General features: G+C 40.7%; 1 protein-coding gene across 4 annotated transcripts in view; it reads left to right on the top strand.

Moving 5' to 3' along the window:
- LOC122563484 (CTP synthase 1) overlaps positions 1-16,419 on the top strand; it is a 64,027-nt gene that overhangs the window by 2,703 nt on the left and 44,905 nt on the right. For 3 of the 4 annotated variants that reach the window (XM_043717261.1, XM_043717263.1, XM_043717262.1), the window contains exons 2-6: positions 3,070-3,249; positions 9,084-9,254; positions 10,448-10,548; positions 11,438-11,554; positions 14,490-14,573. In XM_043717261.1, the coding sequence (XP_043573196.1) occupies positions 3,070-3,249; positions 9,084-9,254; positions 10,448-10,548; positions 11,438-11,554; positions 14,490-14,573 (653 nt within the window). The remainder of the gene's footprint in view (positions 1-3,069; positions 3,250-9,083; positions 9,255-10,447; positions 10,549-11,437; positions 11,555-14,489; positions 14,574-16,419) is intronic. The other variant, XM_043717264.1, reaches the window with a different exon arrangement.

Genomic DNA, 16,419 nt, shown 5'->3' with positions numbered 1-16,419 from the left:
GAGGTTCAGGAAGGGGAGGGAGGTGTCTGAGATGGTCCAGGTAAATTTAAGGTCAGGGTGGAATGTGTTGGTGAAGTTGATGAATTGCTCAACCTCCTCGCGGGAGCACGAGGTGGCGCCAATGCAGTCATCAATGTAGCGGAGGAAGAGGTGGGGAGTGGTGCCGGTGTAATTACGGGCAATTTAGCATGGCCAATTCACCTAACCTGCACATTTTTGGACTGTGGGAGGAAACCGGAGCACCTGGAGGAAACCCACGCAGGCACGGGAAGAATGTGCAAACTCCACACAGACAGTCGCCTGAGGCAGGAATTGAACCCAGGTCTCTGGCGCAGTGAGACAGCAGTGCTAACCACTGTGCCACTGTGCCGCCCACATCTTTGGATTGTGCGAGGGAACGGGAGCACCCGACGGAAACCCATGCAGACACTGGGAGAATGTGCAAACTCATTACCTTGTCATGGATCTGCCTCAGTAATGAACAGCAATTAGTTGGCAGATTTGGTCCCAGCTCCATATTGATATGTTTCTGGTCACAACACCCATTGATTGAAGAAAAGAAAATTGACGAATCATTGTATTCTTAAATCAATGCCATATTGAGTGAATAGGAGTGAACATCATAGATGTAAACTCCCCTCTTGTCTGTCCACCTGTTACTTCAAAATTCTGACCGTTGTTTTTCAAAATTTTCCAAAGCCTTCCCCCTCCCCCACCATTATTGTACTCCCAACCTACAATCCTCCAATATCTCTGCACTCCAGTTTTAGCCTCTTCAAAATGTTCTGTTTTAATTTGGTCAGTTTGCCTTCATTGGTCAGTGCTTGAGTATAGGAGTTGAGACATCAAGTTGTGGCTCAACAGGGGTGACCTTATAGAGGTTTATAAAATCATAAGTGGCACGGATTGGGTCAATAGCCAAGAACATTTTTTCCCAGGGCAGGAGAGTTCAGAACTAGAGGGCATAGGTTTACGATGAGAGGGGGAAGTTTTAAAAGGGGCCTGAGGGGCAACTTTTTCATGCAAATGGTGGTGCATATATGGAATGAGCTGTTAGAGGAAGTGATGGAGGCTAGTACAATTACAACATTTAAAAGGCATTTAGATGGGTATATAAATAGAAAGGGTTTAGAGGGATATTGGCCAAGTGCTGGCAACTGGGACTAGATTAATGAAGGATATCTGGTCGGCATGGACAAGTTGGACTGAAGGGTCAGTTTCAGTGCTGTGTTACTCTATTCTAATTATTGAACCATTAGTGACCATACTATCACATGTCTGGGCCCTAAGTTCTGAAATCCTTCTCTAAGCATGTCTGGATCCCACTTTCCAAAATGTCTTTCCATAAATATACCTCTTTGACCAAGCTTTTGCTCACCTATCCTTATACCTCCTTACCTGACTTGGATTTGTCTTTGTTTTACGACATTAAAGGTGCCAGTACGGATATAAATTGTTGTGTGTTTCCAGTTTAGAGTCAATATCTTGCAGGAGGGAAGTGAGAAAATTGGAAATTTTTTTGTCCACTAAATTTTCTACACTTGAAACAATTTAGGGGTGCTGGGTGTTTGGCTTTTTTTAAAGACACTTCTTGTTTAACATGGGGAGGCGTTCTTGAGTTGGCGCCTGGCTTTAGTGGTGTACAGGTCGGTGCATCAAACTACCACTGCACCACCCCCCCTTGTCCACTGGTTTGGTGGTGTGGTTGGGGTTGGAGTGGAGGGAGTGGAAGGCTGTGCATTGCAAGGGTGAGAGGTTGGAGTGGCTGAGAGGGATGGACAGGTTGAGGTGGTCAATGTCACGGCAGTAGTTAGAGATGAAGATGAATAGCTGTTTTGTTGAGGCACTCCAAAGCATGTCAGAAAAAGACTTGAGAAGCAAAGTCAGTGTTGTGCTAAAAGAAAACAAGAAAGTCAGTTGTCACACAGTAAGCTTCACAAGCAACAGTGAGTGAATAACCAGGTATTCTGCTTTTGTGGTGTTAACTAAGAATTAATTTAGGCCAGGAGACCCTCCTTGATCTTTTCTGAAGAGTACCATGGGATATTGCACCTGCATCTGAGAGAGAGATCGGGGTCTTTGTTTTAAGATTTCATCAGCACGACCAAGAATGTACCCGGGAAAGTGGAGCTTTAGCTCTGAGCTCATCAACTCACAAACGGGTTCAGAGATCCAAATGCCCTACCCCCACTTTTGCTTCTGTAACTTACAGTCTTATCAGAAAACTGTTGTTTCTTTAGTTCAGCATTTCTTCAGTGGTGCACTGAAATACCAGCTTAGATCATGTCCTGAAAATTAAAATGCTTGTAATTATGACAGAAACTGAGCAGAAGCAAATATTTTGCATGATTTCCTTTTTCCTGAACACCAGAATCATCTGAGAGTTTGTGAGAAAGCTATAATTTTGAGAGTCCAGATCTGAAATGTATAGCAGAATGAAAGGAAAATGTAGATGGAAATCTATTTTAGTGCTATTGCATTACATCAGATTTTTTGTTCCTTCTATAAATATAAGGCGAGAATGATTCAGAAACATGGAAAATAGAAACAACAGTTGAACTATTAGATCTATGAGCCTGGTCCACCATTCAATATAGTATCCAACCCAGTATCGTTTCCACTTTCACCTATATCTTTCATCCCTTTAGCCTTGAGAACAATATCTGACTCTTTCTTGAAAATGATCAGTGTTTTGGCGTTAGCTGATTCCTGTGACGGAGAATTCCACAAGCTTATCACTGTCTGGGTGAACAAAGTTTTCCTCATTTCTGTCTGAAATAGCCTACCCCATATCTTTATCATCAGGACTTTCTGCCTTTACCCTGTCCAGTCCTGTTAGAATTTGAAAGAAACCACCCCGTCATTTTTCTAAATTCCAGCAAACATAGTCCTAACCATTCCAATTTTTCATTATACATCTGCCCTGCCATCCCAGGCATCTGTCTGGTAAACGTCCATTGCACATCCTCCACAGAGCTAGAATTGAATATGGTACTGATTATTGTTGTGTGTTGAATTTTGCTAAGAGCTGACAGCTCATGTTGTTCTTTGTTTTTCTGTGCTGTCTAGAGACCAAAAGACAAATGAAGTACATTTTGGTGACTGGCGGTGTGATCTCAGGAATTGGCAAAGGCATAATTGCCAGCAGCATTGGAACCATCCTGAAGTCTTGTGGGCTCCATGTCACCTCAATCAAAATCGACCCGTACATTAATATTGATGCCGGAACATTCTCCCCATATGAACACGGTAAAGGATTTTGGACCCTGGTTGTATATCCTTCCCTAATCTGAAAGCTGAATTCTGTGCTCTATTTTTCCTGAAATAGTTAGAAGTGTTTAAGCAGTTGTTTATTCTTCAAGATGGTGATTTTTAATGGTGGTAAAATCACAATTATAGAAGCTATGCAGTCATCTAATTACAAAAGCAGGTCAGATGGTGGGAATTCTGAAGTGAGTAACTCACTTCCTGACTCCCCAAAGTTTGTCTGCTATCTACAAGGCATAGGTCAAGAGTGTGATGGAATACTCCCCACTTGTTGGAGCTGCATCCATCCAGACAACACTCAAGAAGCTTGACATCATCTCGGAGAAAGCATGCCAATTGATTGGCCCCCCAAATGCATTATTTCAACAATAATTCCTTCCATCTCTGACATGCGTTGGAAACAGTGCGTATCAGTTACAAGACATACCACACCAACCGTCACCTAATCCAGGGCAGTTAGAGATGGGCAATAAATTCTTACTGAACAAGCAAAACCCATTTCCTGTGAATGTGTAAATTACAAAGTCAAAAAAGGTAACAGCTAACTACGGTTATAATGCTTATGGAGTCATACGGCACGGCAACAGACCTCCAGTCTAAATGGTCCATGCTGACCACGTTCCCAAAGTAAACTAATCCCACCTGCATACGTTTGGCCATATCCCTCCAAACTTTTTCTCTTCATGTACTTACCTATTATATGTTGTACATTCATCACTTCCTCTAGCAGTTCACGCCACACACGAACCACTCTGTTTAAAAAAAAGATTCCCCTCATGTCCTTTTTAAATCTTTCTCCTCTCACCTTAAAAGTAAGCCTTCTAGTTTTGTACTCCCACACCTAGAGAAATGACCTTTGCTCTTCACCTTATCTATGCCCCTCATGATTTTATAAATCTCTATAAGGTCACCTCTTGACATACTCCTGCGGTCCAGTGAAAACATTCCCAGCCTATTTTTATAATTCAAACCCTCCATTTCTGGCAACAGCCTCATAAATCTTTTCTGAACTCTCTCCAACTTAATAACATCCTTCCTAAAACAGATCAACCAGAATCTCATGTGATCTAACTGTACTAATTTTCAAAGACTTTACTAAAATCCAAGCGAATAATGTCTACCACTTTGCCCTCATCAATCATCTTGGTTACTTCCTCAACAAACTCCAATCAAGTTTGTGTCAAATGATTTCTCTTGCACAAAACCATGCTGACTATCCCTAATCATGCCTTGCCTTTCCAAATGCATAGAAATCCTATCTTTCAGAATCACCTCCAACAACATACCCTTCACCAACGAGAGACTCACAGGTCTATCATTCCCAGGCTTCTCCTTACAGCCTTTCTTAAACAAAGGCACAGCATTAGACACTGTCCAGTCCTATGGCACCTCACCCGCGGTTATAGATGATATAAATATTTCTGCAAGAGACCACGCAATTTCTTCCGTATCCTCCCACAACGTATTGGGATATACTAGATCAGGCCATGGACGTTTATCCACTTTTATATTTTCTAAGACCTCCAGTACTTCCTCTTCTGTAATATGAACTTTTTTCAAATCATCAATATTTATTTCTTTGAGTTCTCTATCCTCCATTTCTTTCTCCACAATAAAAAATGATGCAAAATATTCATTTAATATCTCTCCCATCTCCTGAGGTTCAACATAAAGATGACCTCTTTGACTTCAAGGGGCTCTACCCTCTCTCTAGTTGCTCTCTTGCTCTTAATGTATTTATAGAATCTCTTTGGATTATGTTTAACCTTATCTGCCAAGGCTATTTCATATCCATTCTTTGCCTTCCTGATCTCCCTCTTAAGAATGAGCCTACACGCTTTATACTGTTCAAGAGATTCATTTGAACCCAGTTGTCTATATCTAGTACATGATCCTTTTTTATTCTTGTCTAGAATCTCAATATCTTTTATTCATTCATTGTTCTCTAATCCAACCAGCCTGACCTTTCACTCTAACAGGAACATAATGACTTTGAACTCTCGTTGTCACACTTTTAAAAGCCTCCCACTTATCAAACCTGTGAACAGTCTACTGCAATCAACTTCTGAAAGGTCTTGTCTCAAGCATTAAAATTTGCTTTACTCCAATTAAAAGCTTTTAATTTTATGGAAGACTTATCCTTTTCCATAACTATTTAAAAATAAATAGAGTTATGATCACTGGACCTAAAATGTTCTCCTACTATCACTTCAGTCACTTGCTCAGTCTTATTACCCAAGCGAAGGTCAACCTTTGCTCCTTCTCTTGTAGGAATGTTTACATATTGATAAAGAAAATTTTCTGGAACACTTTTAACAAATTCTTCACCATCCACACACTTAACACTAATTCTAGCCAATGTTTGGAAAATTAAAATCACCTAATATTAAAACCTTATTATTACATACATCTGAGATCTCTCTACATATTTGTTCCTCAATTTCCCTCTGACTATTGTGGGGCTTACAGTACAATTTCATCAACGTGATCATTCCTTTCTTATTTCTGAGCTCAAACTATATATTTTCACTGGATGATTTTTCAGAAATATCTTCTGTAGTTAGAGCAATAATGTTTTCCTTAATAAAAATCACTCTTCCCCCTTCTTTTGCCTCTCTTTCTATCATACCTATAGCATCTGAAACCCTGGAACATTGAGCTGCCAGTGCTATGCATCCCTCAGCCAGGTTTCCATAACAGCTATGGCGTCCCAATCCCATGTATAGCATAATGTTGCACCTATCATTCAGGGGAATGCTACGCTACATAGCATTGCAGGATTAAGGCAATTTGTAGAGTACCTCACAAGATGCAGTCTTGTTAGACTAATAAATACAAGGTTAATTAATGATGTATTATATAGGGTGGGTCAGTTAGCTCAGTTTGCTGGATGGCAGGTTTACAATATAGGGTAATGCTAACAGTGCAGGTTCAGTTCTTGTATCAGCTGAGGTTACCATGAAGATATTGACTTTGACCCTCATCTGAGGTGTGGTGATCCTTGGGTTAAACTATCACCAGTTCGCTCTCTCTCCAGTGAGAAAGCAATCCAATAGTCCTCTGGCAGTGTGGCAACTTTCCTTTTAATATACTGGTGGGCTGATGATTGTGATGATCTAGCTTTTTGGAAAATGACATGAGAAAGATAGTTTCAAGTGATAGTGATGTAGGGAACTGGGCCAGTCCATTCTCATACAGCAAGCCCCCACAAACATCTTGGAGTTCATGATCTAATGATCCGCTGATAATGTTGTTTGAAGTGTTAATATTGGTTGAGAGACCTTAACTGATCTGGATGACAGTAGTGACTGAAGCTAATCCAGTATCATGTGATATGATTTAAGTTGCAGTATAATTCAAAGAGCATCTCACTGCCCACGAATCTAAGTGCATGTGCTGGCAGGTATAGCTAATAAAGTATTGTTTAGCCTGTCTGACAAGTCACACACACAGGCATAAGAGACAAAGTCGAAACTTGTTTCGCAACTTTCCAAAAGACATGCAATTTTTTTTCTCTCTCTTTCCCATCCAATGCCACAACTCTATTTTATCAGAACAATATATAATTCCTGAAAGTAGTGTTCTCAAAGTATGTACAGAATTTCATATATACAAGGAGCAGGATTAGGTTATTCAGCCTCTCCAATCTGCTTTGCCATTTCATAAGATCCTGGCTGACCTGAATGTAATTTCAAATCCACGTTCCTGCCTACCTTGATAAACTTTCACCGCCTTGGTTTAACAAGGATCTCCACCTCTAATTTAAAAATATTCAAAGACTCTGCATCCACTATTTTTGAGGAAGAGAGATTAAAAGACTCATCATCCTCTATGAGAAAAATATTTACCTCATCTCTGTTTTAAATGGATTTCAAAATAAGGGTTATTTATTTTAAGCAGTGATCCCTAGTTTGTGAATTCACCCTTAGGAGGAAACATTCTCCCCATATCTATGTTCTCAAAACCTCTTCGATCTTATGTTTCAATCAATTTGCCTCTTACTACTTTGAACCCAGTGGATACAAGCCTAGACTATCCAACCTTTCCTCATAAAACAATCTTGAAACTTTATTGCTGGAACAGCACAGCAGGTCAGGCAGCATCCAGGGAACAGGAGATTCGACGTTTCGGGCACAGGCCCTGTGTCCGAAACGTCGAATCTCCTGTTCCCTGGATGCTGCCTGACCTGCTGTGCTGTTCCAGCAATAAAGTTTCAACTTTGATCTCCAGCATCTGCAGACCTCACTTTCTCCTCATAAAACAATCTGCCCATTCCAGGTATTATTCCAGTAAACCTTTTCCAAACTGATTCCAGCACTTTCATCCTTGTTTAAATAAGATATCTAAGACTGTACACCATACTGCAGATGTTGTCTCACCAGCGTCCTGTATAACGGACGCATTACCTTTTGTACTAAATTCCCGTTGGAATAAGTAATGACATTTTATTAACTTTCTTAGTTATTTGTTGTACATACACAATGGCCTTTTGTGATTCATGAACCAGGACACCCAGATCCCTCTACTTCTTAGATTTGTGCAAATCCTTGCTATTCGGGTAATACGCGTTTTTATATTCTTCCTGCCAAATTGGACACTTTTCCACATTATGCTGTATTTGCCACATCTTTGTCCACTTGCTTAACATCTGTGCATATATTTGTAGCTTCCTTATGTCTTCTTTGTAATCTGCTTTCTGACCCTGTTTGTGTTTCTTCGACAAATTTGGTAAGGATGTGTACGGTATCTTCATCAAGTGTTTTATATACATTTTAAACATTTGAGCTCCTAGCTCCGATTCCCTATGGCACACCATTTGTTATACCTTGTCAACCAGAAAAATTCACACTTGCAGTTACTGCCTGCTAGCTAGTATTCTCTCTCTGCAATGTGCTACCCCTGACATCATGAGCTTTAATTTACAATTATAACCTTTGACATGGCACCTTATCAAATGTCTTCTCGAAATCTATGTCCTGGAAATCCAATGGTTCCCTTTTATTTACAGCACACATGACATTCTCGAAGAACTCCCAAATAGATTGGTCAACATCATTTCCCTTTCACAAAACCATGCCCCGATTACCTTGAACATATCTAAAAGCTCTGCTGCACCTTCTTTTATAATAGTGTCTAACATTTTCCCTAGATATTAAGCTAAGTGGCTTGTAGTTACCTGTTTTCTGACTCCATTGCTTTTTGAGTAAAGATGTTACCTACTATCTTCCAATTTAATGGGACCTTTCCCGAATTGAAGGAAATTTTAATTTGGAAAATTAAAGCCAATGCATTAACTATCTCATTTGCCTCTTTTCAATCACAAGGATAAAGTCCATCAGGATCTGGGGACTTGTAGATGAGTGGCTTGCTCTTCAGAGGGTTGGTATGGACTTGTTGGGCAGGAGGGCCTGTTTCCACGCTTTAGGGAATCTAATCTTTAAAAAAAAATTACAAACTAGGTATCACTGCTTAAAAATAAATAACGCTTATTTTTAAACTCATTTGAAACAGAGAAGAGGCAAATATTTTTCTTACAGATGGTCATGAGTCTTTTGATCTCTCTTCCTCAAAATGCAGCGGATGCAGAGCCTTTGAATATTTTTAAGACAGAAGTGAAAATCCTTGTTAAATCCTTGTTAAGCCAAGGCAGTGAAAGGTTATCAAACTCTCACTTCCAACTATTTATTCATTACTCCTTCTCTCGTGATTTTTACCTGATTTGGTCCTCCTTTTCCATTTGCTGATTTATCACTGCTGCTGATGAATTGAAAATTCCTGAGTGAACAGTTTGAAAGGATGCTCCCTTTGTTGTGCAGGTGAGGTGTTCGTGTTGGATGATGGTGGAGAGGTAGACTTGGATCTGGGAAACTACGAGCGGTTTCTGGACATCCGTTTAACGAGAGACAACAACATTACGACAGGGAAGATCTACCAATCAGTGATTAATAAAGAACGAAAAGGAGATTATCTGGGCAAAACTGTACAAGGTGAGTAACTTTCAAATATTGTCAAGGATACAAAGTGGTTTTTCCTTATGGTTGTTTTATCCATTTCATTCATTTCTGTTCACTTTCTCTCCGCCCCTTTTTTTAAACAATGACCCCTAATTCTAGATTCTTTCACAAATGGAAACACCCTTACAACATGCGTGTAAGCAATTCTCTTCCTAAACCATACAGCTGATCAGAAGTCCCATATCCTCCAGTCAGTGTTCTGATGCTTTTGCTTCCAATTCTGGAAGTCATTGCTGCACCCAGACAATGATAAAAAATTGCATTTATATAGCACCTTGATTATAGATAGATCATTTTTTATTAAACAGAGGTATTAAGGGATATGGGCCAAAGGCAGATGCATAGAGTTAGGCCATAGATCAGCCATGATTTTGTTGAATACTGGAACAGGCTTGAGGGGCTGAATGGCCTAATCAAGTACATTGGAACACCACCATCTACAAGTTCTCCTCCAAATTACACACCGTCCAGACTTGGAAATACTTGGAAACAATTTTTTCATTATTGTTTGGTCAAATTCTGGAAATTCCTCCATAACAGCACATAGATGTCTCTCCACCTCGAGGACTGCGGTTCAAGAAGGCAGCTCACCACCTCCTCAAGGGTATTTATGGATAGGCAATAGATGCTGTTATAGCTGGTGACACCCACATGTCATGAACAAATATTAAAAGTAAACTTGCCATTTCTTTTCCTTTACGTGTTTATTCAGTTTCCTTTCAAAAGCTACTCCTACGCCTGTGTATTCCCCTAACCTGCAGGAATAAACCCTCTGAGTTTAAAACAATAGATTCTTCCCCATTTTGCTTGCTTTTCTTTCCCCATTCACCTTAATGTTCTGGTTTAGAACCTGCAACGTTCATCAGATCATTCAGGGGTTCCCAGAGTCAATAACAATACAGCTGCCAGAGCATTTTTATAATAGAGCAATTTCAAGTAGCTGTGACCTTGGGGAGACCTTTCTGTGTGGAATCAGTGTACCAGCATTCAGGAATGTTGCTGGCTGCAGTTTTCTGGATGCATGAATTTTTGCTTTTTCAAGTTTTATCCTGCTGCTGGCTACATTAGATTTTTGCTTGCAGCATTCAGCAAGGGAAGGAGAAACTAATTAGGTGCATTGAGAATAAATTATGTTACTAATGTTGATGTTTGTTGTTTTCTTGTAGTTGTCCCACACATCACGGACGCCATTCAGGAGTGGGTGGTCCGGCAAGCACTCATTCCAGTCGATAATGATGGCGTCGAGCCTGAAGTGTGTGTTATTGAGGTAATTAAAAAGTGCGATGTTTGCATTCTGTTGCATTTACCATACGTGTGCTGTTGCGAAGTGTTTCATGGTTGGTCAGCTGCTTCTTTGCAAGTATTCTGCAAGCAGTTAGCATCCAGAAGGCCCCACAAACAAGGAATGACTGACTTGTTATATTTCTGGGGCTGATGGTCTTGAGCAGAATGCAGGCCAAAGACTCCGGGAGAATCATCTGGAGCTTGAATTCCTGAAAAGGGATATGTGGCTCCTCTGAAAGACAGGGAGAAAGTGAGGACTGCAGATGCTGGAGCTTAGAGTCAAGAGTGTGCTGCTGGAAAAGCACAGCAGCTCAGGCATCATCCGAGGAGCAGGAGAATCGATGCTTTGGGCATAAGCCCTTCATCCGGAAGAGCAACAGCCAGCCTTGAGGTACCTTGTCCAAATAGCAATCCTTTGCAATCCAGACGATGCTATGCACTGGTGCCTTCCAGATTTTGCCTACAGTGGTCCCCCCGAAACCCATAAATGTTTGGTTTTCAAAAGCAGTGGAAGGGATAATACCAAGAACCTGTGGTCCCCTTTCTGAGGATATGTGTGATCGGGGGGGGGTGTGCTAGTGTTGTGTTTGCACTCACCTGTAGATTGACTGGTGCCAAGGATTGCTCTGAGAGGAAGGTACATCTGAGTTGTTTTCCAAACCCTCTGTCTTTCTGACCTGCTCTTCACAGGGTAGGAGGATTCGGAGACACCTGAGAATAGGGCATCAGAGAAACAAAGGGAGGCCATACTGATGGAATGGTTGCAAAACAGAAGAGATAACAGCAGTAGTGGGTCTGCCTTATCAATGCAAGTTATTTTAAGTGTGTGTCCCTTAATGTGACTCTGCTAACAATATCCTCTCTGTATTTAGCTGGGTGGTACAGTGGGAGATATTGAGAGCATGCCTTTCATTGAAGCATTCCGTCAGTTCCAGTTCAAAGCCAAAAGAGAGAACTTCTGCAACATTCATGTCAGTTTAGTTCCTCAGGTGAGTCCTCTGCTTTAACATTGACACTGCATCAAACACATTCTCAAAGTACAGCACAGCGTTTCTGAACGTCTTTTTATTCATTCATGGGATGTGGGGTCAGTTGCCCATCTCTAGTTGCCCTGAGGGTGGTCATGAGTCAGCCACTTCGCTGTGGGTCTGGAGTCACATGTAGACAGACCAGGTAAGAATGATAGTTCCCTTCCCGAAGGACATTAGTGAGCCAGATGGGTTTTACCATAATCTAAAGTTGTTTATCATTAAGCAAACTTACATTTATTTCAAACTAAATCAAATTTCACTGACCCCAGAACATTAGCCTGTTCTGGATTATTAGCCTAGTAGCATAACCACTATGTCACTACCTCCCTGCTTATATTTGAGTCTTGGGAGAATCTAGATGTTGTTACTAGACTGCATTTTGCTCTGAATAGCTTTAGATTTGCTGTTTCTGGATTAGTGGTGCTGGAAGCGCACAGCAGTTCAGGCAGCATCCAAGGAGCTCCGAAATCGATGTTTCGGGCAAAAGCGCTTCATCAGGAATATTGTCAGGAAGTGTTTGTTAGAATTGTGACAGCAACATTAAAACTGGTACAGAAAACAATACAAAGATAGGCTAAGAAATATTGTGGTAAGAATGCCGGTGATTTAAGAAGAAAAATAATATAAATTGTTATTTTTTAAACTTATTAATCAACGTGAGAGTATTTTGCAGTAATTAATGAGTTTAGGAAGGTACTTGGGCTGGAATAGACAAACTTTTAAGGTTTTACTGAATTTAGTTCATACTCATGATGTTGATAAGACCATAAGACAAGAGGAACAGAAATTAGGCCCTTCAGCCCATTGATTCTGCTTAGCCATTTACTCATGGCTGATAAGTTTCTCAGCCCCGTTCTCCCACTTTCTCCCTGTAACCCTAGATCCTCTTGAAACTCAAAGACCTATCTATCTCTGTCTTAAATATACTCAATGACCTGGCCTCCACAGGCTTCTGTAGCAATGAATTCCATAGATGCACCACTCTCTGGCTGAAGAAGTTTCTCCTTATCTCCGTTCTAAAGGGTCTTCCCTTTACTCTAAGGATGTACCCTCAGGTCCTAGTTGCTCCTACCAATGGAAACATCTTCCCAACATCCACTCTGTCCAGGCCTTCCCCACAGTTGCCTTCCCCTTTTGTACAGCTCCCATGTGGCTTGTAGAGGACACTGTAGCATTTAGCTGATTCAAGGCACTAACTTGTCATGGTAGAGCTCATTGGAAGTCTCTGGGTAACAGCAAATCTAAAACTATTCAGTGCAAGAAATTCACTCTGTTACACTTGACAGGGGAAACAGATGGTGCTTTGCTTCTTTTGCACAATTTTTGGGAGAGAGGTGAGTCTTAGGCTCAAGTTCTGGATTTTGCATTTAACTGTGCCTATGTGGGTTCTCGAAGTTCCTGTGTCACTTGTTAATAATGACCAGTGAACACTGAATCTTACCATTATTTCTGAAGCAAATTCACCTCCTGAGCTTAAACATCTGATATGCTGGGAAAAAGAGTTGGTTTTTCCAGTGTAATTATAATTGTTCTTTTCCTTCCTGCAAACTGTCCCTGACTGGCTGAGACTGGGCCATCTCCTTCCAGGTTCCTGGCAATGCCTTTCTGATACAGGTATGGCCATTAGGTACACGCACCTTGGGTGTTACAAAGCCTGCCTTTTTCCTCAGCTTCTCCAGTAAGAAAAAATGGTGAAACTGACTTGAAACATTGCCTGAGAGTGTGGTGGAGGCAGGGATTAGATTGTCATCTGCAAAGGAAATTATTGACAGTACAACAGGGAGGAGACAGGGGAATAACACAAGTTGAATTGCTCCTTTGTAAATCAATGTGGAAAGCTGGCTGAATGGCCTCCTGCTATAAACTTGCTATGATTCTATGATAATACAAACTGTACTTTTATTCATTTAACTTTCCCCTTGCGTTTGTTCCTGAATTGTTACCTTTAGTGCCCCTCCTTAACCTTCTGATAGAAGCCACGTATTTTTTATGTGACTGCAAACTGTCTCATCGTGATACTCCAGCTGTAGATGACTGGAACACTCAGTCCAGGAATGTGACATACTCCTAAAGATGGCAGATCAGACCAGGCTGAAATTCCACATCTAGCAATGGGGTATCAGACCCAAATCCGCAGTAGCCATCTATCGTATACAGCAGTGAATTGGGAAGGTCACAGTTCAACTGTTTCTCTCCACAAGCTTTTCTAGAGGGGGTCGGTTTTGATTTTTGGAATTGTATACCCAGGAGGATTATGAAATATTTTTAAGACTGGGATAGTCAGATTTTTGGTCTTGGATAATTTTGGGATGCTGGGAGCAGCTGGGTACGTGGAGCCCAAGATCGTCCACGATTGTACTAAATGTGTCCTTCTTCCTTAAATTCTTAAGAAAAAGTTAGAGGCCAGGCTGATATATTGGCATTCCATAAACAAACAAGCACCTGAGGGAGGTAAACCTGTAGAACTGTAGGACTAGAATGAGGGAATGGGACTGACTGGATTGTTTTGCAGAGCGGTGTCACGTAACAGCAATGATTCTGAAATCCATCAGTATATCTTGTTTGGTCTAATCCAGCAGACACACGCAATTTGAGTCCGAGATGGGTTTGTTCTGATGTGCTGTGTGTATTATGAAGTGATGTGGCTCTTTTCTGTGTTACAAAGCACAAAGGGCAGTATTATTCAGTTATCTGATTGGATGACGTGTCAAAGCAGTTTCAAAGTTTGCTGAGTCCACTTTGGTTATTTTCAGCAATTAATGTGAAAATGAACCCGTTCTGTGTTACAACATCCAGTATGTTTGTATTCTTACTCAGTTAACATGCATGTTGTTGACTTTACTCTGGCTGACAAACTGCACATGCACAAACCAATTGACCTTTTCTTTTGTAGCCAAGTACAACAGGGGAGCAAAAAACAAAACCAACTCAAAACAGCGTTCGGGAGCTTCGTGGTCTAGGACTGTCACCAGATTTGGTAAGTGGAAAATAATGGCCTGCTTTAAGGAGTGTACCGAATGGAAATGAAAAGTAGGATCCAGGGTTATGGAGAGAAAGTGGGCAGACAGGGTTGAGAAACTTATCAGGTGTGATTGAATGGTGGAGCAGACTTGATGGGCTGAATGGCCTAATTTCTGTTCCTGTACCTTATGGTCTTATAATCATTGCAGATAGTTAGGTGCAAAGTTTTGTAGGCTTTAGTTTTGGAAACATCAGTTCAATTGTCAGCAAATTACCTCAACTCCATCGCTTTCATGACCTTTACTAATCAAAAGTGATATATCCATTTTCAAAGGTTTTGAAGTTCAGAATTATCTTTAACCCTGTTGTTTCAGAGAGAGATGAGCTGTTAGTTAGTGGACAATAAAGATTGGACCTTTGTCCTGTGTGGCTGTTTGAAGCAGAGGAAAAGAGCAGTAAAGACAGGCTACTCACTATTCGCTGGAGTTTGAATTGAAATAATTGGTAAGACAAAATGTAAACATTGTCGCAAGGAAACAAGCAGTTGAAGCTTTTTGTCTAAGTACAAAACTTAAAGAAACACTTGAACAAAGGGACACCATTTGTACAGCATAAGACGAGGGTATTGATTGTTTGAACCTTTGTTGGCATGGTGATACAGCATGAATCTCCATCCTCAAACTGAAAGTAAATTCTGATTGGTCAGGGAGTTGCCATGGGGTGCAGCAGAGACTGGCTGTGCCCACAGCCCAATTTAAAGAAACAGCATAATGTATTTACAAATTTCTTTTACCCACATAAAACAGGGTCCTATGCTTTAATACATATAGTTTTTAGCAAAAACATCACACTGTGAACCTGACTGATCTTAAGTTGCTTTTTGGTGTCGGTGTCAGCACAGTCTGAATTATTTGATAAATTATTTCCAATAACAGAATTACCTCTAATATGGGATAGACTGTTCTGAGCCCTGTAAGCAGGGATTAGTTGAGTGTGACTAGTATGGTACCCATTTCAAATGATTGACAGGACAGCTTGTTGTCTATAGCCTGCCAGTCAATGGAATGTAAGGCCTACAGTCCTGGCATCACTCCAGTACTCAAACTCATACATCACATTATTCATTTGTACGATATTCAAGACGTCGTTTTGGCAGTACAATAGCATCTAGTTGGTGGGGAAAACCACTCAAGGGTTTTCTGCACAGGTTTAAAAAAAACTGGAGTGTGAGGCAAACTAAAATAAAGAGCATGGGAAAGTCAAAACAAATGAGAAAAGGGCGATAACGAGGCAAAAGTGGAAAGAACTGAGAGAGCAAACTGAAGAGAGGCATACAACATTAACAGAGTGGAACACAGGAGAGGGCACACAGAAGGAGGAGGTTTGCCTGAAAGTGCAGACGTGAAAGGAAGAATACAAAAGCGGAAGGATTCCTGATGAAGGGCTTATGCCTGAAACGTCGACTCTCCTCCTCGGATGCTGCCTGACCAGCTTTGCTTTTCCAGCACCACATTCTTCGACTCTGAAGAGTACAAGCCACTAGATAAATGAAGGAGTCTAATCAAAGAGGGAAATATGCGCAGAAGTGAAGAAATGAAGGTAGTTCCACACAAAATTTGACATGTCAATATTCATCACTCAATTTCTTTGGTCTTTGATGTTTTAATTGTTACCTTCTTTAAACATTACCTTTTTTAAAAAAAAGCCGCAACCTTAGTGTTTATTTTGTAACAATGGGGTTCAGTCAGGGGGTGGTAAGTGTTTAGACCTTGCTGTTGATGAGATGCATTGAGAAATAATTTCTAAAACACAATTATTTAGATGATATTACTATGAAAGTAACATTTATGTACGAAGTTAGA

The sequence above is a fragment of the Chiloscyllium plagiosum genome, chromosome 27 (assembly GCF_004010195.1).
Source record: "Chiloscyllium plagiosum isolate BGI_BamShark_2017 chromosome 27, ASM401019v2, whole genome shotgun sequence".
In the NCBI taxonomy this organism is placed as follows: Eukaryota; Metazoa; Chordata; class Chondrichthyes; order Orectolobiformes; family Hemiscylliidae; genus Chiloscyllium; species Chiloscyllium plagiosum.
The sequence above is the reverse complement of the archived record's forward strand: the minus strand, read 5'-3'. Positions and strand labels throughout refer to the sequence as shown.